General features: G+C 40.4%; 1 protein-coding gene across 7 annotated transcripts in view; it reads left to right on the plus strand.

The window, feature by feature from the left end:
• ZMIZ1 (zinc finger MIZ-type containing 1) overlaps positions 1 to 26,850 on the plus strand; it is a 321,213-nt gene that overhangs the window by 168,413 nt on the left and 125,950 nt on the right. For all 7 annotated transcript variants that reach the window (XM_042818839.1, XM_042818844.1, XM_042818843.1 and 4 more), the window contains 2 exons: positions 4,198 to 4,308; positions 20,562 to 20,675. In XM_042818839.1, the coding sequence (XP_042674773.1) occupies positions 4,249 to 4,308; positions 20,562 to 20,675 (174 nt within the window). In that variant the 5' untranslated portion in view covers positions 4,198 to 4,248. The remainder of the gene's footprint in view (positions 1 to 4,197; positions 4,309 to 20,561; positions 20,676 to 26,850) is intronic.

Here is a 26,850-nt window from a genome sequence, read left to right on the forward strand (position 1 = left end):
CTGCTGTCCCCTGAGCCACTTGCTGTGCCTGAATCTTAGTGTGGTTTCCAGCACCGATGCCCCAGAGGTGAGCATGAGAGCCGGCAAAGTCACTTCACCCATGACCTGATAAGTGCTCAGCACTTAGCTGGGTGCAAGGCTGCCCTTCTGCTGCCCCACCAGCCTTTCTGTATCTTAAGCATCATTATTCTCCAGTAAGATGATCTTGTTGCCACTTTCAAAACAGTACAAGATTGACAGAAAAGACGTTTTTGATACTTTAGGATGTGAATGTGCCCATGAGGATCCGGACTGGTGTACGGCACTAGGTGTAGCTACTGGAATGTAGTGCTGCTAATATTTTTTCCAGGCAAAACAGGCTGGTGTCAAAACACTTACTCTGCTTTGGTAAAACTTAAGATCTGTATGATGATTTTCACTTCCCTTGTTTAATCTTTTAATTCTTACTGAGGTCTATGAAAGAATAATTTCCAGAAAATAATGCTTTCCTGATAATGAGTTCTACTCTTATTGTAGCATAAATGATTTCGACCCAGTATGTTCACTGAATTTTTTTTCCAATTTGCTGCCCTTTTGATGTATTTGATGGAGAGGTAAGGGTAAGTCTGGGGGGGACAAGGCAGGACCTTCTGAGTGTGGAGTAAGCATTTGTGTTGTTGTATAAGGTGAGCCCTCCTACATGGTTTTGGTCATTTGGTTTGTCAAAGAACTATTCCCTGACCATGGTCATGGAGGAAGGAGGGCATCTCTTTACAAGAAGGGAAGAAATTAATCGAGCTGGTGAAAGTTGTGAGCTGGAGGCTCTGAAAAGATAGCAGCTGTCTGCCAGCATGGGGCATGGGAGGGCTGGTTGTGCCAGAGAGCAGTGAGAAGTGTGTGTAGGGGTTGAAGTGAGAATACTCTTAGCTACCAAGGAAAGGGTGAGTCAGAGCGTGCTTTTCAGTGCGAGCCACTGTGTTGAAAGCAGAGCTGATCAGTTTGCAGAAGGCATGGTATGACCTGTCTGTAGGAGCGCAGGGGCTGCCTCCCAGCCCTGCCCCTGGTCATCCCCTTGGATGCCACACAAAGCAGTTCAACAGTTCTGCCCTGTCCTTTTGCAGATGAGCTTTGGGAGACCTCCGCATGTGGGAGATGTGACAATTTGGATAAATACAACAGTAAGCTGCGGCTTAGGTAGCTGATAGCAAGCTTCTCTTTTGCTTACAGTTAACTGCAAGGCACACGATTCATGTAATATTGTATATGCAGTCCATAAATCAACATGCAGGATTTTGTAGGCATGAGTGGCAGTACACAAAGGCAATTTCTGTTTGAAATCGCTCTGCTATTTTCCAGCCCTGAAGTCTATTGCCAGCAACACCAGAGGCAGCTCCTGATGTGACTTGCCCTGAGTCTGAGCACTGCTGCATTTGGCTTTTCTTGGAAACCACTCTTTCTGGCAGTCTAGAGTATGGATGCATATCAGTTGATTGGAAAAGATGCTTTTTTCAACTTAGCTCCTGGTTTCCATGTGTAACTGCATGGCAGTGAGCAGTTTGTATTGGTGACGCCAATAAAATACAAATCCCGTGACAACCAGAAATATGATATTTTACCTGGTGGCTTGTTAAGCATAAACATTCTGATGTCTTTGTTTTAAAGAAAAAAGATCCTGCATTTTGCATTTCTTCAAATATTTCAACAGATCTATGCGCATTCGTACATTTTTGTTTTCAACATGTTCTCCATCTTTCTCGATGGTCAATTAAAATGCAGATGATGTGTCCTGGCTTGTAAGATAGATCACTGCTGATGTGGTGTCATGTCTGGGCTAGCTTATGTCTTGATAAATACCTCTGCTGTCCACGGGGAGATTAAACTTTGTGGCTGCTGAGGTTTGTTTGGGGTTCTTACAGGCAGATAAGACTGCCTTACTTACTTTTTTACGTTCACTTTTTCTAAAGAACATTTGGATGGTGTTTGCTGTTGAGAAGGTGGCAGTGGCGTAGTCAAGCAATTATACCTGTATGTGAAACTGGCTTTACCATTTCATGAGTATTTTAATTTATTGACAGGAGTGCTTTCCTGAACGCTCTTGTCTCTAGAGTGGGGAGATGAGGAGCTTGAGCTGCTGTTGTAAGACCTCATTGAGCTGTCTAGCAGAAAAGATTTCTTTCCCTGAGCCTAATCCGGCAGGAGCCCCAGAGGGATGTTATCAACGAGGCACAGCGGTGCAGGATGTGAGCTCCAGGCATTGAGGGCTGTCTGGCTGTTACAGCCCTGTGCCTGGGGGCTGTGGGGTGGGAAAGCTGAAGTGCTGAGCTGGGTGCAGGCAGTGCCAGGCTGTGCCAAGTGCTTTCTGGGGAGACTGTGGGAGTGATGAGCAGCCAGCTCCTCCAGCGGGGCAGGTACTTGGGAGATTTGCTGCCTCTTCTCTTTTTGGAGAACTCTATCCTGGACAACCCTCTAAATACCAAAACTGCTGGGTGCCTTGGCGAGGTTCCTGAGCTAGCCCAGCACCTTGCTTCTTCTAGCATAAAGTTGTATACGAGTACAGCATTTGGTTGTGAACTTCTGAATCTGTGCTGGCTACCCATTCTTGAGCATAGGCATGCGGCTTCTTAGGCTCTGCCACTCTGTGACAGTAGGAGGATGTGGGAATTTGTAGGCAAAGGCTGGTTTTGTATTCTAGTGTGCAATATTTATGGTTTCATTTCCATTTTAGATGCCATGAAAGTGATTGAAGCAGGCAACTTTATATATGTATGTGTAAAGCATCTCTCTGCCCCTCACTGAGAAGTGAGTTGTAGAAAAAAAGCACTTAAATCTGCTCAGCTTATTAAGTGCAGGCTGGAGTCCCATGCGATTCTGCTTAAAACATAAATAAATGGGAGTTACAGTGCAGAGTGCTGGGTAATATGAATTACTGGTAGAAACTGGCGATTAGTTGTTGGCTCCTGTCTGTGTGATCTGCTGTTGTGCTGCTACAGATGAAGACAGATTAAGGCCAGAGATGGGAGGAATGGCAAGGAGGCTCCCTCGTGCTCACCTGCCTCTTTGTGTCTGATACTCCTTGTCTGAACTGCAGCAGGATTTTAGCCATCCCTGCCTTGCAAGGCCAGGGCTCACTGTAGTCCAGGCCAAATGAGAGGAGAGGTGCTTGGTATGCCCTGCTCTGCTTTCCTGCCCACCCAGCTCCAGGCTCATGCGTATTTCCGGCATGTGAATGTGCAGCGTGATGGAACATGCAGCTCAGGAGTACTTCCAAATACAGAGAGCACTGGTGTGCATTGTTCTGTACCAGCACTTCACTGGCATGTCAAGCACAGCAGGGTGCTTAGGGGACCAAAGATCCTTATAGCATGTTGTTGCTCATCTAGTGATTTTCTTCAGCTGTAGCAACTATTAAGGTGCTACAGCGATAGAGAAATTGTCTTCTAACTTGACTCTGAGCTTTCATTTCCATTTTCTAGATTATTTCTTTTAAAGTCGTAGAGAAGCTTTAGTTTGCCTCAGGTTGTACAGCTTTAGATTGAAGAATGGAGGACGTGTTCAGTCAGAAGTAGCAAGTATTTTGTTCTTATTCTGGTATCAGGAGAGCCCAGTTCTCTCAGAAGTGGGAGCTGCTCAGATCCTCGGTGGAAAGCCAGCCCTAGAGATGTGGGACTGTGCACCTGGAGCTGTTAGTCCTCCAGAGAGGCCTGGGTCATGAATCCCAATCCTTGTTTTGCCACTGTCACAACCTTTTCAAGGGCTTGTTAAATTTGTCTGCCATTTTTAATATTGCAGGACATCCAAAGCATACCTTTTGCTTTTATTTTCAGTCCAGAACTCCAGAACTTACACGTTAACTCAGCCAAAAAGCCAAGTATTTTTTTACTTTTAGCCACATAATATTCTGCTGTATCCTGTCCATTTAATATTCATGGATGATGTTTTCTCCTAGAGGAAGATTAGGAATTATCCCCATGCCTTTGGCCTTGCAAAACCCAAAGTGTCAATTATTATTGTGATTATTATTGCTACTGTTGTTTTCATCTTGCAACATGATCAGGTGTTCTTGCAGGCAGCTCTGCCTCACTGCTGTAGTGATGTTCTCAGCAGTGTCACCTGGAAGTACAAATCTCTGGCAAGTAGATCTCACAATTACACTTGCTGTAGAAGGGGTAGAAGTGCATGGACTGTGCTCAGTGATCTTTGTCTTTTTTTGTCTTGCAGATTGAGGGATTTTAATGGCTTTCAGGTAGAAGCCAAGTGGAGACAATCAAAATGAACTCTATGGACAGGCACATACAGCAGACCAATGACCGGCTGCAGTGCATAAAACAGGTAAGCTGAAGGTGAACATGGTTACTGCTAGAGCATTGCGTGTTGTATGGCAGGTCGTGATGAGCATTATGGTCTCCAGATGTGTGATGAATACCCTGGCCTTTTGTGGGAAGGAGAGTGGGAGTGAAACATTGTAAAATGACTGCAGAGAAGAATATCTGCTGCTGATGTCTAAACCTCAAAAGCCAAACTTTCCGTTTCACCTTTCTGAAGAGCCATCAGTCTGGAGATTCAACTAAATCAGTGAAATAATGTTCGCAGCTTGTTTTCCCCTCTCGTCTGAGCAGTTTTCTCTGGCTGACTATTTGGTAATAATCCCTGCCACTGCAGATTTAGATGCTAGTCCATCCTGCTGTCTGTTCTATATTTGTGTTAACCAAGTGCTTTGGGACGTATACATATTTATTCTTGAGGGAGCACAACACTTTGCTATTCATAGTTTTCTTTGTGTGGTGGATGCAAGAACCTTAAGTCAAAGGAATTATCAAAAAATAGGTATGGGGATGGTACTGCATAAGTCTAGATCTCTAAACTTCTTATCTGTTTCCATTCTCTTACCTTCAGCAGTCTCCATTACGATTAGTTGTGTTTGCCCATATATTTGTAGAGGTTTATGTTATCTGGAATACATTTTAATGTAAATAACAGATGAAATGCGTTTACTTGCAAGTCTAGCCATGTAGATGCTTTGGCAGGATATGAGAAAAAGAGCAGAGTTTGAACCAGTCATTTTCTCTGTGTGTTTTCTTTATATGAGAGGATTTCGGAATAAGTCGAACAAAGCTAGTTTGTATGTCAGGGAGCAGGAATAGGAAACTGTCCCTGCAGAATTGCTGGTCCTAGTCCATCCTTGGCCTGAGTCTGTGGTGGCTGTTTTTTTAAAATCTCTTTCATTACTCTGTGGTGAAATTTAATGCATCTCATGGCTGTTTGAAGGCCTGAGGGAAATGAATTTTGGCATTTCATCCCAGTTCCTTATGAACTATATGGTTCAGAAAAAGCATGCCCTTGGCTGTCACAAATTGGTGTCCTTCTTGGCCATCCTAGCCCAGAGGATGAAGAATGAAGTGACTTACAGTACTGTTTAACCTTCCAGCTGCATGAACAAGCCTTCAGATCAAGTGGAGACAAATGGAGAATGCTACTCAGTTCCGACTTCTAGAGCTCCCAGTTTTTGTACATAGAGAATTTCTGTTATTTTAATACAATGGAAGAATCTCAAATTACTTTTTCTTTTTACAGTATTATTAAAGAGGTATTTTTTACTATGTAATGGATGCTTAGTCAGTCTAAGCTTCTAACTTCATTTATACCATGCTGGTTTACACAGGCAGATGAAGGCAGAGAGGAAGGGAATAAGGTCAGACTTTCCACTGTTGGTGGAACATTCTTGATTTGATTTGATCCTGTCTGGAAGAAAGCTTAGAAACTTCTGTTGGACAGGGCATGGTTGCATAGTTGCTCTGTTCTGCCAGACAGCAAGGAGATGCCTAGCAAGGAGTTTCCTGCCTGGGAGTGGTTGCAACTTTAAGGTCTCCATTTCCTATAAAACCCTGAATCAGTGAATATGAGCGTTCTTATTTTCAACTCATGACAAAAAGTAGTTAAACAAGCCAGTGACTTACCACCAAAAATATAGAGCGTAATCTTTTTTGTGAAAGTTGCAATACTTGAGGTTTAGTCTGAGAGGAATGACTGCTGTTTGGTTTGTCCTTGAATTTAACATAGAGACTTTTTTTTCATAGTTCCAAAATCTTGGGATGGGAGAGAGAGAAACTGACTCAGACTGGCTTTTCAGAGGAGACTCTTCTGTCACACAGCCATAAGTTTCCTGCTCTGAGATGTTTTACCTTGTTCTTTGAGACAGGTCATTAGCTGGCACAATTAGCTTAATACCATGGCAAGGCATTGCCAGATCACCCATGGAGAACCAAGCTACTCACTGTTACATGCAGTACCTTACATGATCATGTCAATGTACTCTCACCAATTTTTGGGGATTAGCGGCAAGATCAGACACAAATCTGCCTGTTTTTTCCCCAGTCTTTCACCCTTTCTTCCCAGCCTGTGAACAAAAAAGCAGTGCTGCTCTCCTGAACAGACATGTGCTTGCAGGCCAGTTAGTGCAGGAGCGGCTGCACAAGGGGCAGAAGCCGCCCTCCCTTGGCACCCAGCACCCACCCATCCGATCGCCCTGCTGGAAGCCAGGCGCACGTGGTCAGCTCCACACAGCTTGCCCAGTCGAGACACCTATAAATGGCTCTCCCAGCGCCTGGGCAGGCAGATCAGGTTGCAGCACAAGCTGCTGGCTTCCAGCTCTGGCTCGTGAGACGCCCACAGTGTCCTTGCTGACTTCTGTTTCAGGATCAAGGTTGTGTTTTACTTTTATCTTTTTTTAGCGTTTTCCAGCTACAAAACCAAAACTTGTATATGATCAGCTAGTTAGGAAATGAAGAGCGTGTGTGTTAAGAACTGTTTCAGAAGAGATGAAAGGGCAAACTGAAGAGGTGGCTGTGTGTTTACACTTAAAAACCAGACTTCTGTGGAAGGCTGGAACAGCTTGTGTGGTCTCTTTGTAGCTGATTCCCTCACTATTTGTAAGTGTATGTGCTTTAAAATCAAACACTTTTTTTAATGTTCTGTGGAAAAAGCCAAAGTAACAGCCTTCTCCTAACACATGCAATTAGTTTGTCATAACACTGTGGACTCTTAAGGATATGCTGAAGGAGACTGATCTTCGGAGGGTGGGCTTCTTATCCGGAATTTTTTGTCCACACAAACAAAACTGTGGAAGGCTTTGTGCTCAGCAGAGGCCTAAGGGCCCCTGAGCTGCCCTGCACTGAAAGCCTGTTTCCTGGCCAGCACTGCTAGCTTTGGAGATCCACTGCAGCTGCCATTGCAGGGCAGCAGTGCGGGGCTGAACCTCAAGACTTCATGGAGCCCAAGGCTAAGGAAAGCTCCAGAACTGACTCGTTTTCTTACCTACTTCTTCGCAACTGCATAGCAGGTTTATCTAGGCAGTTTTTTTTTATTTTCTTTTTGTACCATGAGCAAATGCCAGGCAAAATCACTAGGCTGCAGTCCCACTCATGTCCATCCTCACCCTGATGGGATCAACTTTCAGAGGTTCAGGATGTTTTACATCTAGAGACTTATAGATTTGTTGTTCCTGCTTGCTGGCAGTCAGTTTGGAAGTTTTCTACACATCTCTTGGGAAATTCTTGAAAAGAGAAAGATAAGGAAAATCTCTGTGTAAGTAGAAAGGAAGCCACCCTTTTCAGAATAGGCGTGTGAGAGCTCCCTGCTGCACTACGGGCAGCTATCAAGGCAGGTACTCGAGCTGTGCTGAAGTTCTAGTAATGGGTTAGTGGGAAGTATGGGCAAGTTCTCTGGTGTCCAAAGTGTTTGTGTTGAGAACAGAGAAGGCTGATTCTGCCACATGTGTCACGTTACATCAGAGCACATTGAGCAATATATCCTAAGATGATGCTGGATCACGCAATGAACCAGGCGTAATTGGAGGCACACATCACACTGCTGGTTTCTAGAAAGAGATTAGCATTTCTCCCCTCCCTTCTTCCCTCCTTCCCTCCCTCAGGAAGGCTTGTTGAATTGCTGCAATTGCCATGCTTTATAATGCCTCCTGAGCTGTTAAGAGAGAGAGATGCTAAAAGTTGCAATTGCCGCGTGTTTGCATTGATCTTTTCTTTCTCAGACTGGAAACAAACAGTCCCATTTATTTTATCATTCTGCAAGTTGGTGTTTGGTTGCTCACTTGCAATTCAGAAGAAAATAGAATTCTCTTTATTTTTACATAGCTGTTAGCGTTTAAGCCCTGAGATGTTCGAACTAATCCTGCTTTCCAAAATTATTGATGCAGATTCATGTAAATGCTCAGCAGTCCTAAACATGTCATTTATAATGTATTTTGGATGGTATAATATGGGCAGATGTGAAATTATAGCTGGAAAGGTTTTAATAAAGCTTCATGAAAATTGCATTCTTCATGAATTTTGAGAATTAGGAGTCTTCCTATGAAGGGCACATTTATTTAGAACGCGTATTGTTCTGGTTGAAATCCCCATAAAATGTTACCATTTTTTTAAGCAGCTAAACATGAAATAACATACAGTAGGAAACCTGATAGTACAAAAAAAAAAAAAAAAAACACCTTTTTTTTAAAAATAAAAATAAAAAATTTAGAAGAATATATTCAAGGAACATAATGTTTTTGGCTTGTTGACTGAACAATCCATCAGTAACATCTTAGAATATTTTTTCCTTCCCTGAGAGCCATAGCTGCATATTCTTCATCTGCTTTTTTGATCAGTCTGTAGAAATATTCCTCTGCTAGAGTTAAGTATGTTTAGGAAAAACTGACAGCAGAGCAGCTTTCCTGGCTCCTCCAGTCCACTTACAGACCTGTCAATCAGCATTCCTGCCTTGTCAGATCCTGCATCCCAGTAGGCGACTGCTCTGGCACAGACGTCGGAGCCACAAGGGAATGAGCAAAGAGAGGAGTGCTAGAAGCACTTCTGGTGGGGGAAGCACTGTCCTGAAGCTTGCAGCATTTGGATATCTTGTTTGTCTGGTGAGATGGCTGAGTACAAGAGATTTCAGAGGATTGAATATGACCCACCATCTACGGTAGGCTTGAAGTTGATGCCGGCACAGTTCTCCCCTTCCCAGTCCTGTTTCTCTTTTTATTGCAGCTCTGTCCTCAAGGGTTGAGGTATTAGTATTATTAACTTTTTTTCAAAGAGAAAATACACATTTTAAACTTACAATTAAAATGTCCAGTAGAATTGTATTTAGATTAATTTTATTTTATTTTTTCCTTTGCAATTAACTAATCGAGCCCAATGCTTAAAATTGCCTATTGGTGAATAAGGATGAACAGTTGAAAATTCTGGAAATCTGTAAGCTAGTTTATGGTGTCACCTTGGTGTCAGATGAGCATAGGAAATTCTTTTTGTCAGCAGCTGGGTCGAACTCTGCAGTGAATACGTGACCTAGCTGGCAACATGTCTCCAGCATCTGTCATACCATTTCTGGCTCTTTGTGTGTGCGTGCTTGCTGCTTCATTTCCCTTAGTTACGTGTGTTGGTGCAATGGCAAATCCCTAGCAGGTACAGCTTGTACAGCATTTGCACTTAAGGGCCTTTGCAAAAGCAGAAAGTGTTTTTAAAAAAATTGTTTGAAGTGTTTGAAGTGGTAATGTTACTGTTAACACCAAGAGCCTTCAGCTGCACAGACCTTTACTGTCATCTGCTGAAAGAAAACTTCCCTTGTGTTAATAGCTCCTTATTGCTTCTGTGCTGTATAGAAGAAAAACCAGTACTGGTGTGCATCAGCAGGTCACAGAGCATGTGCTGTGGGCAGTTCTGCCAGCCCATGCAGAAGGGAGGGAAGGGCAGGCTGGTGTTTTGAGAACTGACAGGCTGGTGCTGTAGAAAAGCCTGTGAACTAGAAACTGTGTCCAAGTATGCTGTTTCACATTTACCTCTTACTACCTAATTTGTTATTGTGCTTTGGATGGAGCCTGTTGCCTACCAGTGGAGCATGTCCTGTGTGCTAATGAAAATTCAGTCATTTTTCCACCCTTTTTGTAGTTCAGATCAATGCCAATGTACAAACTACTAATGTTCATGAGTTTGCTGGTGTGGGTGTAGCTGTCCTTTTTGCTGTTGCCCACGTTGTATCCCATTGACAGAATGCAATGCATGAAGTGGACAGCAACTGCTACAGTGAAAAGTTTCCTAGTGAAGGAATCAGATCCCTTCACTCAGCTGGCAGACATGCAGCAGAAGTTGGATGATGTGGCATTAGTGGACTTGGATTTTTGTAGCTCATTAATTCTCCTGGGCTTTGCAAAAATTCCCATACTACTCTAAAATTCTTACCTAGTAACGATGAATCTAAATTTCAGAATGATTCATCCTGAGAAAAAGAATATGCTTATTAGTTTCATCCTAGTCTCTCTCATGACTAGGAGAATGAGGGAGGCCTTTGGAATACCTTGGAATTACGTTATTTCCATAGTGTTCTTTGCAAGGCAGATCAGGGTGAGGGAAACATCCAGAAAAGCATGATCAGGTATTTGTATAGCAAACCTTGGCAGAAGGAACCATTTCATCCTTACCTGACTCTTCAACATGGATTTTTTCCTCTCACGCTGAATTTGTGCTGTTAATATCTAACTACTGAAGAGAATTGTGCAAGACATATGTTCCATTTCCACAGATGCATATAATATAGAAATTGATAAAAAATAGTGGATTCTTCAAATAACCTGGAAGAGGAATCACTGCTTTTGGTGATTCTGCCTGGTAGGACCCATGAAAATAGATCAAGTGAATTAAACATCTTCCACAGTGCCATCAGTTCATGCAGCAGTCATTTTTAATAGTCACCTTGAGATTTTATCTCTGTATAGATTAAGAGATTAAAATAATAAAGATTAAGTCTGTTGATTAAAAGTGCCGTAAAAAGCACAACCAGTGAGTAAGTAAATTACTTAAATGACACAAAAAAAAAATTTGGAAGGCAAAGTACATCAAAGGTACTGCCATTTCACTGGGTCTACTGAAGACTGTTGCTTTTGATTCAAGATAAGTGCATTTGCTCTCCTGAAGTTTAGAAAATGAAGATTTTTTTAATTATTATTTTAAAATGAGTTGATTCAATGCATAAATCAGGTGATTTTGAAGTTTTTTTTCTCTCTTTTTTTTTCCCTTTCACCTTTAATTCATTTTCTATTCTTGTTTGCATTATTGCTTTTTTAAAGGCTGTACTACTGACAACAGCTTTCTACTCAAGGGTTGTTGTCATGCTTCATTGATGTCTTTAAAACATCTTAATATGGACCAAACTGCATGAAGAAACCACTAACCCCAACTTTTCAAAATGGTGGGGTATGTGCCTCAAATTATTAAATGTTCATAGCACAGATTTTTTTTTGTTTTTAGGTAGAATTTTCATTTTCCCTGCATCCTTCACTTAGTCTTCTACTTAAGGACACTGTGATGCTGATTTATTTATTTATTTTTTTTTAAAGAATGCAGGCAAACAACTTGAAGACAAATAAGTCTATTCTCATAAATAATATTTATTAATAATTTAAGTAAATATTTTAAAAGTGCTATGGTATTTGAAAGAAAAAAAAACATTCTTGGAGAAAAATAACTTATTAATACAGAAGTATTTAGGGCTCAAACTGCTTGCTGAAAATAATGAGGACGTCAAGGAAGAAAACTGTACTGTTGTGTTGTCTATTGAAACAATGAAGAAATGTAAAGAAGCATCAGCGTCACTGCAGTCGCCACACATGGAGACATGTTACACTAGCGTGTTATGAAGGGAAATATTAATGGCAAATGGCTTGTTTTGGTTACCAAGAAGAGTGAGTGAACAGGTTAGTCAAATGGATTTCATAATTCAAATGAGCTGAAATTGCAGATTTAAAGGTAGAGTGGAGCCTTATGTCACTGAGCATGGCCTAAGAGAAAGAACAAACATTTGTTCCTTTGTTTCTTGACTTTTTTTCATAAAGGCACTCTTTGTGAGTTACTAAGGAGCTCTCTGATTCTTCTGAGTCGTTACAAAACACACTGTTCTCAGGGCTCTCAGCAGGCCAGGTGCAGGTTGCATGAAGGATACAAAGTCTGGACTGGGTGCTGCTGTTCCTGTGAACAGGAAGATGACTGGCCACTTGCGTGCCCGATGTCCATCAGTCAGATCTGAATCCCTATGATTTCCTTATGGTCTAGGCAGGCTGTGGTAGAGCAGCAGCAGCAGGGTCTATGGATGTTTAATTTGTTGCATGTTCGTTTGTGTAACACAAAGTTGTAAGTGTACTGCAATGAAGTAGCTATTAAAGATACAGAGTAAGGATGGAAAAGTAATTCTGATCATCACAGCCAGGGAACAATTCTTGTTGTAAGCTCTGCTGTGTGTGGTGAGGATCAGGACACTGCATTCATCTCTGACGCTTCTGTGAAACCAGCAGACATATCATGATTGCTGTATTCTCACTTCCGTCTTGCAGCCTGTGCATGTGTGTGCAGTCCTCCTTACAGATCTCGCAGTACGTGAGACCAAGGCTGTTCAGTCAGCAGGCATTCATCTTTTCTGAAGCCAACACTGGTTTGTAAACACATTTTATATGACATGTCAACTTGCTTTAGCAAAGGGGTTGGACTCAATGATCTGTAGAGGTCCCTTCCAACCCCAGCAATTGTGTGATTCAGTGATTCCCTGAGTGAGGCATCTGCAGAAATTGCATTAGTACTTTTGTTCTGTTACTGCTCACAGTAAATGAACACCTTGTCTTTTTGCAGCTCAGTTATGCTCATGTTTTCTTTCTGTTCCTTTTCTTGTTTGTTTAATGTGTCTTCAGTGATTATTCACATCCTCAACTCCCCCATTATTTTTGTGTACTTGAAACATCTGATAAAGAGGTGCTGGGCTTTGCTGAGCGTTTACTGTTTTTTCCCTTGAAAAAGAGGCTGTAGTGGGCAAGTAGGGCAGAGGTGATTCTCTTTCACTCTGGTTTTATAAGAAGCTGTGGACTAACATGGTTTTAATCTCTTTCTCAGTGTATCTAGTGCCTCTCAAAATGTGAGCTTAATAAAATATTTATAAAGCCTCCAATGGAATAAACCATGTAAGTGCAAGATAATTCTATTCATTAGGGATCTCTCAATCTCACAAACACTAAATTTTGGGGAGGAGGGAGGGATTATCTGAATACAAAATGCACAGCTTGAGCCTTTTAATTTTTTTATAAATAAAACAATCTTTGATATTGAAGGGGACTGTAGAGAGTTGAACTACATGTAACCGTGTTCAGATAAACAAAAAACACACTCCCAAAAGGAAGAAAATATCTCAGTACTCCCCTCTACCCTCTCAAAAAAGGAAAAGACCGTTGGTTTTGAATCTTCACAGCAGACTCATTTTTAATATACTGCGTACAGCAGCTCACTTAGATGGCCTTTCTATAATCACATTACTTGACTATGAAAAAATAGAGAAGCTGCCTCTGAGTTATGGCATTTTCTACTTCTGAAGCTCATCCCCAGTTAATGTCCCATGTTTCTGTGACACCCCTTGAGCTCAGCTGCAGCCAGTGAAGGGTATGGCATGGAGAGAGAACATTTTTGTGGATGGGAATCAGAAGTGTGTGCCTGCGATGGAAGAGGAGCTCACAGCTAGGCTCACTCATGAAGCCCACTGAGGCTTTTGAGGAATGAGGATGGGATCAGTGTATTCCAGCGAGTGAGCGCTGCTGATTTGCAGGCCATGTACTGCTTGTGTGTGGGGCTGATGAGCTATCAAATTTAGGTCTAGGAGGAGCATATTTGTGTGCTGAGTAATGCCTGAAAAACTGCCTTGTCTCCCCAGGGTTACTCTGTATCAAAGCACCAGGAATCCTGTTTACATTCTTGAGATAGGCGATTGCTTTTTCTTTCAGGGCTGAGCTCCCTTTGCCAGACATGCAGGACCACAGTAAATCTGCTCCCGTGTTACTCCAGTTGAGGGACACGTAATCTTTGTCTCTTTGCTCTTTCCCTGTCCCTTTCTTTCCTATAGTCATCTCCCCACTTCCATTCGGTGCAGCAAGTCCAGATGAATGTTCAGCTAAACAAAAAGTAGTGTGAACTGCCTGGTCAAATGTGCCAAAGCACCAGGACACCAAGTGCCATTTCTCAGTGAACAGAGCTGGTGCACACCAGGGGTACAAAAGTTACATTGGTACACAGGAAGCAGAGATCAGATGGTGTCAATTGATTTAGTCCCTAAGGAACTACTCTTTTCATAGTTTTGATCATCCTGTTTTTTATACATGAATCCTGACAAGGTTTACATTTTGCTTTGCTTTTAAATCCTTAGGTTTTACAGTCATGTGAAAATCTTACGTTGTGGAGGAAAGCTTGAAAACCTGCACACCAGCAGCTAAAAATAGCAAATGCATCCTGTGAACTTCAGAGCTGTGTACATGCATTTCAGATGTCATGAGCCCTGTGCAAAACTCACAGCATGCTGAGTATCTAGCACATAATGCAGGGGAGGTAGATTAGATGCTGGCTTCTGTATGATCCACAATTCGAGATGTGTAATGCAGTGTGAGACAAATTTTGCAGAACTTATAGATGAACCTGTTATGCAAACTAGGAATGATTTGGCTGAAGTCTGAGGAAAAAACACGGAGTAAATATCTAAACACAAAGCTTCATCGTTTTCTTTTGGTATATCTCTTTGTATGCATTGTGCATTAGGGAGAACAGCAAGGAATATTAATAGCAAAAACATATTTCTCTGGGCAAAAAGAATCAAAAGTGCTCTTATTTCAAAAAGAGGGGAGGGTCTTCATTAGGCAGGAGGAATATTTGTGCTGTGAGCTGAACTCTGTCCTCCTCCAATACTGATGACATAGCTCCACCTTGGGGTGGCTTTGTGGTGCGGACAGCCCAGAAGATGGGCTGCAGGCAGGGGTGCTGATCCCTCCCAGCCCACCTCGTCCTGCTGCCGCCTTTGGGTCAGCTTGGGCAGCCTTGTGGGCAGGTGGGGAAGCTTTCTGCCCTGTGTGGAACAGTAATTCTTAGAACAAAGAGCTAGCCTGCACAGTTTAGGGAAAGAAGGTCTTGGGGCAGCCTGTCCTGAGAGTCTATGTGTCAAGGAGGCACATCCTTATTTTCAGGTCCACCTCAGTCAAACACCGGCAGAAGGTGGTGCACTGTGTGCTGTGCCATTCCTGTGAGCTCTGCAGTGCCCTGCTTCTGCCTCCTGTGCTGCTGTGGTCAGGGCAGCTGCACAGGCCATCTGGCTCGCAACACCATGCCACACACAGTGTGTGGGTCTTGCTGCTGGGCCCAGGCTGGCTCTACTCAAGGAGCAGCAGCCGCAGCCTTCTGCCCCACCAAAGAGCAGCTGCCACCCAGTTTTGATTTTCCTGATTTGCTAAGCAGAGGTTTTGCCAAAAGTGCAGCGTGAGCAGACACCGCGTAATAATGGGTTAATTTCAGAGGGAAGAAAAAGCTGCCGACAGGCAAGCTGGGTTTTCTTTTTCTGCACAGTCAAAAGCTCTGTCTGCTGCTGGTGTGTTCTATCGCTAATGTGAAATTCCCAGCCTCGTTGATTAGTGAAGCTAGACAGTAGACAGGGTCCAAGTGGCTAACCATGTGAGAAATGCAGTGACTGTAGGCTACTGTTAATTAACCTAGAATCTAGCAACATGGCATCGTGTCTGTGTGATAAGTTATATTATCTTCAGCAGCTCAATTAAATCAAGGAGTGAGACACAGAGCAGACGTAACTCGGCAAAATAAACAGACAACTTGAGTCAGCCTTCATAATTTGGCGCGACATCACGTAAATAAATGCAATAACTTGTTTAGCATAGTTAAGCAGTTTGCTGCTCAAAAACTTATTTGCATGACATCTCATTTTGAATAGGTTAAGTTGTGGCAAATTAGGACTTTGTCTTCAGTTTGATGTACTCCAAAGAAGGGAGAGAAAAAAATCCTCCACCAGAAATATGCAGTTTGTAAATTCTACATTTGTTTTCTATAGCAACTACTTGGAACATATGGATTCCGTGTTTAAATGATTCTTTTTCCATACCATTGCTGTCATGAGACAGCTTCAGCCCTGTGTAATTGGTCTTAATTTTGGCTGTGACTCTTCCATTACTTCTTAGACTGTTCTCCCTAACATACACAAGTGTATAACCAGGTTGCAGTCCTTCATATTAGAAGGGGATAAGGCTGTTGTTCTTGCTGTATTTCAATGTGGATGTTTGATTTCAGTTTCTAAAATTGTGTGGAGTCCTTGGTTGCGGGAAGTGGGCTGCACTCACTTTGGTGTGGGTGTGAAGACTGAAAGTACTCAATTATGCTGTAGTATCTAATTTGAAAAAGATGCATTCTTTATTACATGTGCCTATTTCACACATCTGTGCTGTGAAGCACATAGTTTGGGGCTCATTGCTGAGTTTTATTGCTTATTGGGAGTTTTTAGATACCTTCTAATTGGGAGGGAGTAACAATTTCAAGAAACGGCTGTATTTTGTAATGCATGCACCAAAAATTGCCACATATCAGCTGCTCCACATAAGTCCCCATGTGAATGTCATTTTCTTCCTGCTGGTGACCACAAAACAGCAAATCATGAAACAGACACTCAGATGTTTAGTGTGAAAAAGAGTAAACTTATGTCCTGCTGTACCTGCATTGTCTGCTTGTATTCTCTGTTGATATACAACAATGATCTGTTCCTTATTTAAATAAAATGTTTAAGCCACACATGGGCATGTGCAGCAGGTAGACAATCCTGTCTTCCCCAGAATCCAGCTCAAATACCAGCTCTGTTCTAGAAAGGAGATTCGCTGGTACGGTTCTTTCTTGTGGAACACAGTGAAGAGGACAGCGAGCACCTTTGCTGTTTTCTCCATTCCTCACGCCAATCTAGTAATTAAAGTGCTGCAAAGAGCATGAGGTTCCTTCCAAGACCAAAAATGGATGACTCAAAGAGACTGTCTCTTTAGAGCACCACCTGGTGATCCCTGCAGTAATGAGCCATTCACATGCATCAGGTATCTCCGTGATCTCTGTTCAGTCCAGGATTAGAAAATATTAGTCTTTTGGAATCAGAAATGATTAGTCTGAGCATTTTATTAGGTTTTGCAATAATGGAAATTGTCATGTTTCACTTAGAGCTGTCTAAAGATGCAGATGATAGTGCAGCCAGTCTGGTAAATAATTGAGTTCATTGTCTTCTTTCATCTCCACTTCAGATTCTGTTCATACACACTACTTGTTGATAGCACTGTAGCTTGCAAGCGTGGATGCAGGTCCCATCTTTCATTATTACACTCTTGATTAGCAGCTTTGAAGACATACCAAGGTGTGTCGTAGAAACATCTGGTTCATTGTTGCTTTTTTTCTAAACCATCCATTAGTGATTTTTTTTCCTTGTTTACGTGAGGCACAGTTTCAAACTAGACTCTCCAGGCTCACACCTTGCTTCTGTCAAGATGCTGCCAGTAATTGCAGTTGAAGAGGATAGAGCCATGCGTGGAAGTGCTTCACAGCAAAGCTGATGGATGGGTCTGGCAAAAGCCTTGTTTTGTACTTCCCTTCTTGGATCAAGAGCTAAGAAAATCTCTTTAATTTCTTGCTCCGTGAATATAGCAGATGTAATAATATCCTTCTTAGGCAGCCTTTTTGTTGTGAGGGCATGAATGACATTAGTGCTTTTTGCCCTAGGTGCAGTGTTTAAGCTGTCAATAAATAAAAAAAAAAATGATAGATATTTGGATTATTATTTGGATATTATAGTTTCTTACGTAACTCACCTGCCTTTGTGCTTTGATTCAGGCAGGATTTTTCTTTGCTTTCCATGCTTCCCCTCAAAAAGTAACCTTGCCCTTTGTAATCTGAAAAAGAGAAATCTGAGGAAAAATGTAATTTAAAACATTAGGAAATCAGAAAACTGTAAGAAATATGCCACAGAAGGAACTTTGTATAACTGATAGGAGCGTCCTGTGGGATCAGCTTTTCAGTCATAGAAGCTATGGAAGTATATTCCTCAGAATGTAAAACCACTGGTCTTTTGCTTTTTAGTCTTTAGTTAAATTGATAGAATTACTTATCTTTTCCAGTTGGTTTCTGAACTAATTTCAGTTGTGCAGAAGCATTTAAGAAGTCATAATTTCAGCATACCTTCTGTATGGAGAAGGTGGGCTAGGGTATCGTCATGCAGCACTCAGTCCTGATGCAGTGAGGACACATGATGGGAAGTTAAAGGACAAGTAGCTCAGTGACATAATTGAGGCCTTTCCTTCCAGATAGAAATGCAAAATTAGTGCGTTTTGGGCTTCTGCTTTGCAAAAGGGATACTACTTTTCTGTGATGCTAAGCAGAAATCAACATTATGAGATACTGAGCTGAAAATAAGGCTTTTGGCTGAGATCCCTCTCTGGTTTTCACTTGTTAGCCTAAACCTGTACAAAATTATTCGGGATTGATCTTTCATGTCTGTTTCACGTGTGTAGCTTGCAAACAGTAACAGTGGTGAAAATAACAGTATCTCACTCAAGTTTAGCATTTTTCTCCTGCAGATCTCGATTCATTTCACAAAGAGGGACAGATTGTTAAAGGCATTTTCAAGTACAGAGTTGGGAATTTCTCCATGAGGTGTTTCTGAGTGGTAGGGGTGGTTGTTTTTAGTTTGTTTTGATTTGTTTCTTTTCCCATAATGAAATAGCTCAGTTTCTTCTGTGATATGTGCCCTATCAGTGCAGCATGTGTTCAGTGAAATGCAATTTGTTCACCAGCTTACACGCATTTCTTGCCTCCTGGAAACAGTATGTTTGATTGTAGCAGAGCTTACACATGATTTTGTAGAGAGGTTTGAACCAGCTTCTGTTTGCCCTGCAGATGGAGTACTGAAGAAGTAGTATACACTGAGGGATTTGCTGTCAGGCAGTCACTTCTCGGCAGGTCTAAATGAAACCTTCAAAAATGAACCTTTTCCCTTCTGCTTACATGATGCATAAGTCAAGCTGCTGGCCTTATTCATGGGGCGGTTTTTTTTCATAGAAAGACTTAAGATATGGTTTCTTATACTTATTTGCTTGGACTCTTCTCTTTTGTGTATAAACAGAATAGTTTGACTCCTCCAACAACAAGATAATGAGCTGGCAAGAAAAAGTTGCTTTGTTGTGCAGCCTAGGTGAAGCTCTCAGGTGAGGTGGTAGTAGGAGCTATTGTATGTATTTGTAGAGCAGAGGAGAAAATCACATGCACAGTGCCTGTCTACTATTTCAGATTCTGCTGATATTTAAAAATCCATGCCCTGCATGTCAGTCATCTCTTGTTAAAACAAGGCCTCTGACCAAGAGCCTTCTTAGAAGAAGGATTCCAGTAATGTCATTCAAAAGCTCACAGACTAAGAAGTCCTTAAAACCTTGCATAAGAGTGATTTTTTCTTCTATTTATGGTAGAGTTAATATGTATGCAGCTGCTCAGGCACCAGGGGAAAAGAGGAAAAAACGAGATTGTGAGTATTATCATTAATCCAGATGCTTAGAAGTGAGCATGTTTTCCCAAATTATGCTACTGATTCAAAAATAAGGATGTATTTTTAAAATGATACCTTTGGGTTTTGTACCTTCTGGTTAAAATTATCATCATTTTCATGTTTTTCTCAGCTATTTCAAGAATTATAAACCTACTATTTAAAAAGATGTTCACAATTCCTACATATGCTCTTTTCTTTTTGCTTCCTTGAAAGACTTATGCAATATTATTCACATAAATTGAATTCCTTCTTTCCTGTGCCCTCCCTCTGCCTCTGCTAAAATGCTAGAATACTTTAACAGTAGAGCACTTTGAAGGATGATATTGTCAGTTATGATATCAGGTAAGTTTACTAAATGTCTCAAAAAAAAAATAGGGATACAGTGTGTTCATTACAAAGGCAGAGATGAGTGTGGCAGCTTAAAATTGCATTTCTCATGCAGATTTTAAAAGAAAACCTTTATTTTCTCTCAAAATTATGCCAGATTCTTCGGAAGTAAGATTCCATTCTGAGATTTCTACACACTTCCAGTGCTTCCACATTTTCACCTGTATCAGCATCCCAGCCACACCTCAGTCAAGAACAATTCTTCCTATTTTTGTCATCTCAAAGTTGGTCCCCAATTGCTCACTGTGACGCTTCATGATAAACAGAAAGCAAAATTCATAGAAGGGATCAGTGTATTGTGTCAGTTTGGCTCTGTCACTGGTATTTCCTGAGTCTGCTGGCAGGCAAAGATGAAACTCAGTATTAGAAGGCATGGCTGCACTGGCATGTCCCAACAACTGAGCATGAGACTAAGATTAGGATTTTGAATGCAGAACTGAAATTTCACTGAATTTAGATTCAGACAGTTTTGGTGTCCAAGTAGAATCCATTACAGTTTGCAGATGTGAGAGGTAATGTTCTGGGGGTACAAATATGGATAACCTCTGGAATTCCAGCTGTAGTTCATCTCTGACGAACAAATTCATATTAGAAAATCAGAAAGTCTGTGATAGTAATGAGAATTAATTAAAGCAGGATAGTCTGTGCTATACAATTTTTTGTTTCACTTCCAAAATGTATACCACTCCTAGCTTCCAAACTTCGCATTAACATGGTGTGGAAAAGAGCATATCAGCCTTTGTGTATGTTACTTACTGTGTTTCTTCATTTTCCTTTGCCAGCACTTACAGAACCCTGCGAACTTCCATAATGCAGCTACAGAGCTCCTGGACTGGTGTGGTGACCCCAGAGCCTTTCAGAGACCGTTTGAGCAGAGCCTGATGGGTTGTTTGACGGTATGTCCAGTCCGCATGTGGTGGCAGTTCTGACCCCCTGGTTTATAACGCGTGTTGTGGCCAAGGGAATCTGGTTTTCTGAGTCTGAATTTTGTGTCTTTCATCATTTTATCTTTAACACATGAAGGTAGATGCTTACAACTGTTTATTTGAGTCTGTTGCATCACAGGTAGCAAGATTTAGTAGCAAGAAGTTAATTAGATGATAAAATGAGGAAAAAAAATAGTACGTAGTACATACTAGGTTTCCTTACTTGTACGTACAGTATTTATTTTCATGGTTTGAAATTACCAACTGAAATATCTCCCTGTGGAGTTAACAGACTTCACAGGCTTTTATTTTCCTTGCCTCAGCCTTTGGTGTTTTGAAGGTCTACTTATATTCAACCTCAAGCATACAGAACCTCCAGCTGAACAATGTTTCTGCGTGTTTGGTTTGTTGCATGTATGGATTGCAGGTCTAATCCTAGCATAATAATTACAACAATTTTACTGACTTCATTGTTTTTCCTACTATTCATTTCTTATTAAAACTGCTATCGTTCCTAAAGCAACTTGATTATAATGCATGGAAAACATATTTCATTGTGTGCTCAACAGCATTTTTTGTTTTCAGTGCTTTATTTCCCATACATCCAGCAGCAGGTTCCACTCCAAAATTATTATGTTCTGTCAAGGCTTTAGAGGAATTGAACTCTGTCTGTAGTAGGAGTGTTCTAAAGCTTCACTGCGATTTGCAGAACAAGCGGATACAAATAGTTAGGAAGGAGACAGAAACTGTAAAATGATTAATGTAAAGATCATCTTTGTACTTGCTGGGAGGGAGTAAAAGCACATGGATTATTCTCACGCAGTATACAACTGATGCATAAAAAAAGACACTGAGACTTAGATTTAGTTGCAGAAATCCAAATGTTAAGGAATGGCTCCATCTTAGTGTGCTCAAGTGTATAGCATCCTTCAGATTCCTGTGTTGAAAGGTTGGAATAAATCCAGTGATATGAGAAGGTGTGGATTTTATTTATACTTTCTTAAAACTTAGCTAGTATTTTGAGGTTAGCATTCAAGAAAGGAGACACAACACACACAAGTATGTGTAGACAACCTGTACACTATTTCTCTGCAGATTTCTGCTAGAATGCTGTTAATCTGACATGCAATTTCCTTGCTGCTTAAATCTTTTCTTTCTGCATAAACAGACTTGCAGCTCTGCCCAAGTGCAAGGTAAAAATAAGGTCTGACCGCTAGTGATTCACTGTCCTAACAGACCACAAGAGAGAAATAGAAATGTTATATTTCTATCTACAGAATAATAATACATAGTACAATATAATAACAATAATATATCTCTATATTTAATACGCATATTAGAACTTAATCTGTTTCCAGGGAGATTATTTAGAAAGTTGAGAATTAGTGAAACACTAGAATATTGTGAATAAATTTAACATCAACTTCCTTAATGATGTATTCTGTACTATTAAGAGTCTTTTTTTTTTTTAATGCTGACAAAGTTTATCAATGTTTTGCTTTGTGAAGATGATGCTAAAAGAAAAGAAAAATTAAAAAAACCAACAATATGAAGGAGTATTCAACCTAGAACAGGATTATTGTCTTTGCCAGTATTTACAATGACCTTCAAAAATAGCTCCCCTTAATACTCCTATGCTTTTTAAAGCAAGTAGTCTCTACCATCATTATAACATTTGAGTTCCGTGGATTCCCAAGGGCAAGTGCATTTATTCCTGAAATTCTGCAAAAGCTAAAGATGCTTGCTTATAAGGCTCCTCCTCTTTATTGTACAGAAGGATTTTTTTCTCTTATGACACTATTCTGTTAGCTCTCTGATGAGAGAAAAAGCACTATACTAAACTGCTCTTAGATCCATCAAAGGATATGAGAACATAATATCCTACTAGTGGATAATGCAGTATGTACTAATGCATATTGAAATGTATTAGTGTCATGGCTGCAGAAGGGCAAGCTCTTTCAGGAATGAACAAACCATCCATTCACACACATCAAAGTTTAAATGCATCCAGGTGTAAAGCCAGAGCACCAAAACACATCTGTTGTATTGTGAGTAGAGAATTTAATGGTAGCTCTGCAGAGCTACCAGATTATTTGCTTCTTTTGAGTCTATTTGATATTTTTGCAAAAATTAATTCAGTTGAATTTATCTTATTAATTTTTTTAAAAAAGTACTCAGAATCTTGACATTGTGCTTTAATGTAATGAGTGGTTCTTAAATTAATTCTGTTTTTCCTGTGCACCATCTTTCTGTGTTCATTCTTGATAATGTCTGATTCACTTTGTAACAACAGTGTGTTTTCATTCCTGGTGCCAATCTAAGAGAACCTGAAGGGATACAGAAAAAAAAGGTCTTAGAAATATTCTGTGTGGGCATCACCAGCAAAACTTTCAACTTTACTTTTGGAATCACTTCTTTTGATAACAATATATAAAATAGGTTGCTAATGGAGGTTTCCTGTTCTTGACTTGTAATGCAAGCATTTACAGAAATCAGGTTAGCTAAACAGACAGCTTATGTTGAGCAGTAAATAGTTGACTTTTATGTGTCAGCAGTACTTTGATATGACTGGAATTAAAATGGCTGCTATAGGCTCCAGTGATGATCTATGCAATCTAACAGGTGTGGGTTTCCTATCTCAAAAGCAAACTTGGGAGTTGGTACAGCAACTGAGAATTTATCAGATAGACAGATGTGTGTGTGTATGATTGTATTTGCATCACTGTTATGTCTGAAGAATCTGATGGACACTTATTCTAAAGTTTACCTTTTTATGTTTGGCCATAACAGAAAGTCACTGAAATGAGCAGGTAATAGAAGTTCATAAAAAAATTCCGAACATTTTAACAAATAAATAAAATGTCAAGGATGGAGGGATCAGCTTTGAATGTGCTTTCTTTCTTGGAAGTTACAGGCTGCAGAATGATTTCCTTTAACAGCTTTGATGGAGCACATGTAAACAAATTATGCTCTTTCTCAGGGACAGTGAGCTCCTTTCTAGCTTGCCAAGGAAAGCTAGGCGTTAGTTTTCTACAGTGGTCATTTTGAAGACAGATAGAATTGTCTGTTGACAAAAAATGAATAAAAATTGAAATAATTAATTCTGTAACTTATTGAAATTGTAGTGGATATGATTTTTGATATGTGACTTCAACTCTTGCACGGTGGTAGAAGGAGCTGTAAAATAGCCTCCGCTTTCCACAAAGCAAATGTAGCTATAATTTTATTATAATTGAAAGAGTTTCTGATTCTAGAGCTTGTATCTAATGAAGACTTCTGGGATGAGATGATATCATGGTAAGATTAATATTATTGGTAACTTTAGGATTATTGACATTTGAAAACTTGCATATGGCGTTACTTTACTTTTGGCTCACAGAAGTAACTGTGTTCCCATATAGCAATTAATAAACAACTCTAGTTTGGCTGGACAAGGTTGTCTCATTCTTTGCTCCTTTTTTCTCAGATCCACTCTAGTTTCTTCTCACAGGTCTGCTCTTGCCAAACAGTTGGACTTGCAAATGATCTCACTGAGGACATGGTTACCTTTAATGTTTCTGCTGAAGCAAAAACGGAAACCAGAGGACAGCTGAGTGCAAAATGGACAGATTTAAAGACTTGTCTGATGCTGCTTTCAGCAGAGGACAATAAAGGCACTTCTTCAGTCTCTCATCATTCTTGAGAGTTACAACACACAAAAGTTCATCATTTTTAGGACTCTTCAGCAGTGTGCTTGAAAACAAAATACTGGAGAGAGAAGCACAGCTGTGTGCAGTTGCTCTGTAACTGTACGTACAGGGTTAGTCAAATTAAATCCTGACACCAGAATGGCTTTGGATAGTAGAATGAATTTAGGTAAACGGGACATGTTTACCTGAGTTAGCTGTTGGCCTGAGCACTGAGCGTAAGAGAGCTTTTCTTGTGAAAAATGACCACCCTGGTTGGGACATAAGACCTCTTCTTATCTGAAAGTTGACTCTTCCTACCCAGTTTGACCACAAAAAGCTGTGCTGAGATATTCATTAAAAATGTATTTATTTTCTCCACTGTCTTACTGCTCTACATTTCCTCTCTGAATGTTGGGTCTATCTCAGTCATCAAATGTGAGAAATTCATGCATATTTCTTTAAGTGTTTCATCTCTAAGTTGAAAGAAATAAAAACACTCAAAGCTGCAGTCCTAGTTGTACTCAATCCAAAGATCATGGATTTCATTTGAATCTTTTGTATTGGTTCTAGATCTCAGTACTTAAGAGAACTGCTGAAATAACAGGCATCTATGTTTAACCCTTGGAAGTATCTATGATAGGCTCACTTTTGGTGATTGTGATACATTGTACAATAACCTTTTGATCTGTATTTCTCCTTGGAAAATTGTGGAATTTAGATTGTTTAGATTTTTCAGACATTTTTAAAACTAAGTGCTTATGTCAGTTCATCCAATGCAAAATTAAAAAAAGATTTTAAAAAGTAGGACAAAAGCCATATCTTTGAATTATGTCAAGTTTCCACAACAGGATGCCTCAAACAGCAAAACCAACAAAGTCCTGCTAATGTGTTCACAAGGTATCTACTCCTACTTTTTCTTCACACCTGGCTAGATTCATTCTGCTTAATGCAGAAAAGCATATAATCACAGTCAGCATAAAAAATCACTTTTCATAACCATTTAAGATCTGAATCAGAGTAATTGCAGTTGGAAGAGTTGGTTCAGCACAGTCTATACCTAGAAAACACCAGGATGCAGCTGCCCATTAGAGCCCTAGAAGTGTTGCTTTTAGTCTTTGCATCCAGGACTTCCAGAACAAAAAGTTAATGTGGAAGGAATTCTTCTTCCATTGTCCTCTCTCCATGCATTTGTGAAGCACATGTTTTTATCTGCTTTCAGCACACAGCACCTTGGGGCTCTGTACAAGCTGTACTGACGGAGTACAGCCAGCAGGCACAGAACAGTCCTCTCTAGAGCAGCTCATAATGCTAGCAAATAACTCAGTGTTACTGGCTGTCATATGACCTTAAGATATTCTAAAGCCTTTTTTTTTTTTTTTTTTTAACTTGATTCTGTTAGTCATGTTATTTTACAGCTTTGAAGCTTTTGTTTGAAATGTGCTGCTGTTCAAATTAAAATGTTTCTGATATCCCTATATTACTTTCTTCAGCTGATGACTATGTTTCATCTATATCGTTGCTCAAAACCTGTCAGGACTCAGGTGACAACAGTATTTCAGTGACCCAGTGATCAGCTGGCTTTTTTAATAAAGCATTTTTCTCCTCTGGGAGAAAATTTCAGTTAGAGTTGGTTGAGTGTGGGGACCTTCTATTCAGTTCTTAGGCTTGTTAGAAACACGCATGTTAGAGGAGGAGGAAAGGAGGAAGTATTGGTATTTTGCATGCTGTGTTTCAGGAAGTGACAAAGAATTAGGTAGCAAGCAAAATATTTTATTTCATTTTGAAAATACAGTCCTTATCCAGTGACTGGGGCTGGAAATATATTTAAGAGAACACTAGTTTGAACAGAGACTTTTACATTTGCAGAACCTGTCTAGCATCTGTTTTCAAGCATCAAAAGCCAAAAACTAACTAATGATGTGTAACTTTTACTCACCTGCTTTGATTGTCTGTATTGTTGAGGCGGCTCTTCTGCAATTAGAATGTAAGAGTCTCATCAGACCAAGACTTCAGATCACAAAGATATCTTCCTCCCTTTCTCTTTTTTCTACTTGAAGCAGATCGCCATTCATGTTGCAAAATTCTTCAATTTGCTTCCTGTTTATCTGATCTCTGTGTGTTACCAAGGGGGAAAAATTACCATCTACATTGCAGAATTCTAATTACAAAATTTCTGCTGTAGTCTTCAAACTGCATTCAGATAATTTCAAGTATGCACAAGTGGCTGAACACAGAGCTGTCTGAACTAGCAATCAGCTGGCATTTTTTAGTTTTGAGCAGCCAGCAAATTGAATTGGAAAAATTCATTCTGATGCCAGCAGGGGGGGGTGCTCTTGACTGCTGCTAGTTAAGAGATTCTTTGAAAGTGCAACATAATGGGAAGGGAGTTTTGTAATAAGCAGCCATATAGCCCTCTTGATTAACAGGCCTGTTAGGTTAAGAGGTACGTTGTTCCAGTACTTTGTGGTGTGATGACA

The sequence above is a fragment of the Centrocercus urophasianus genome, unplaced genomic scaffold (assembly GCF_019232065.1).
Source record: "Centrocercus urophasianus isolate 14NV4802_14NV808 unplaced genomic scaffold, USGS_Curo_1.0 seq_17, whole genome shotgun sequence".
Classification (NCBI taxonomy): Eukaryota; Metazoa; Chordata; class Aves; order Galliformes; family Phasianidae; genus Centrocercus; species Centrocercus urophasianus.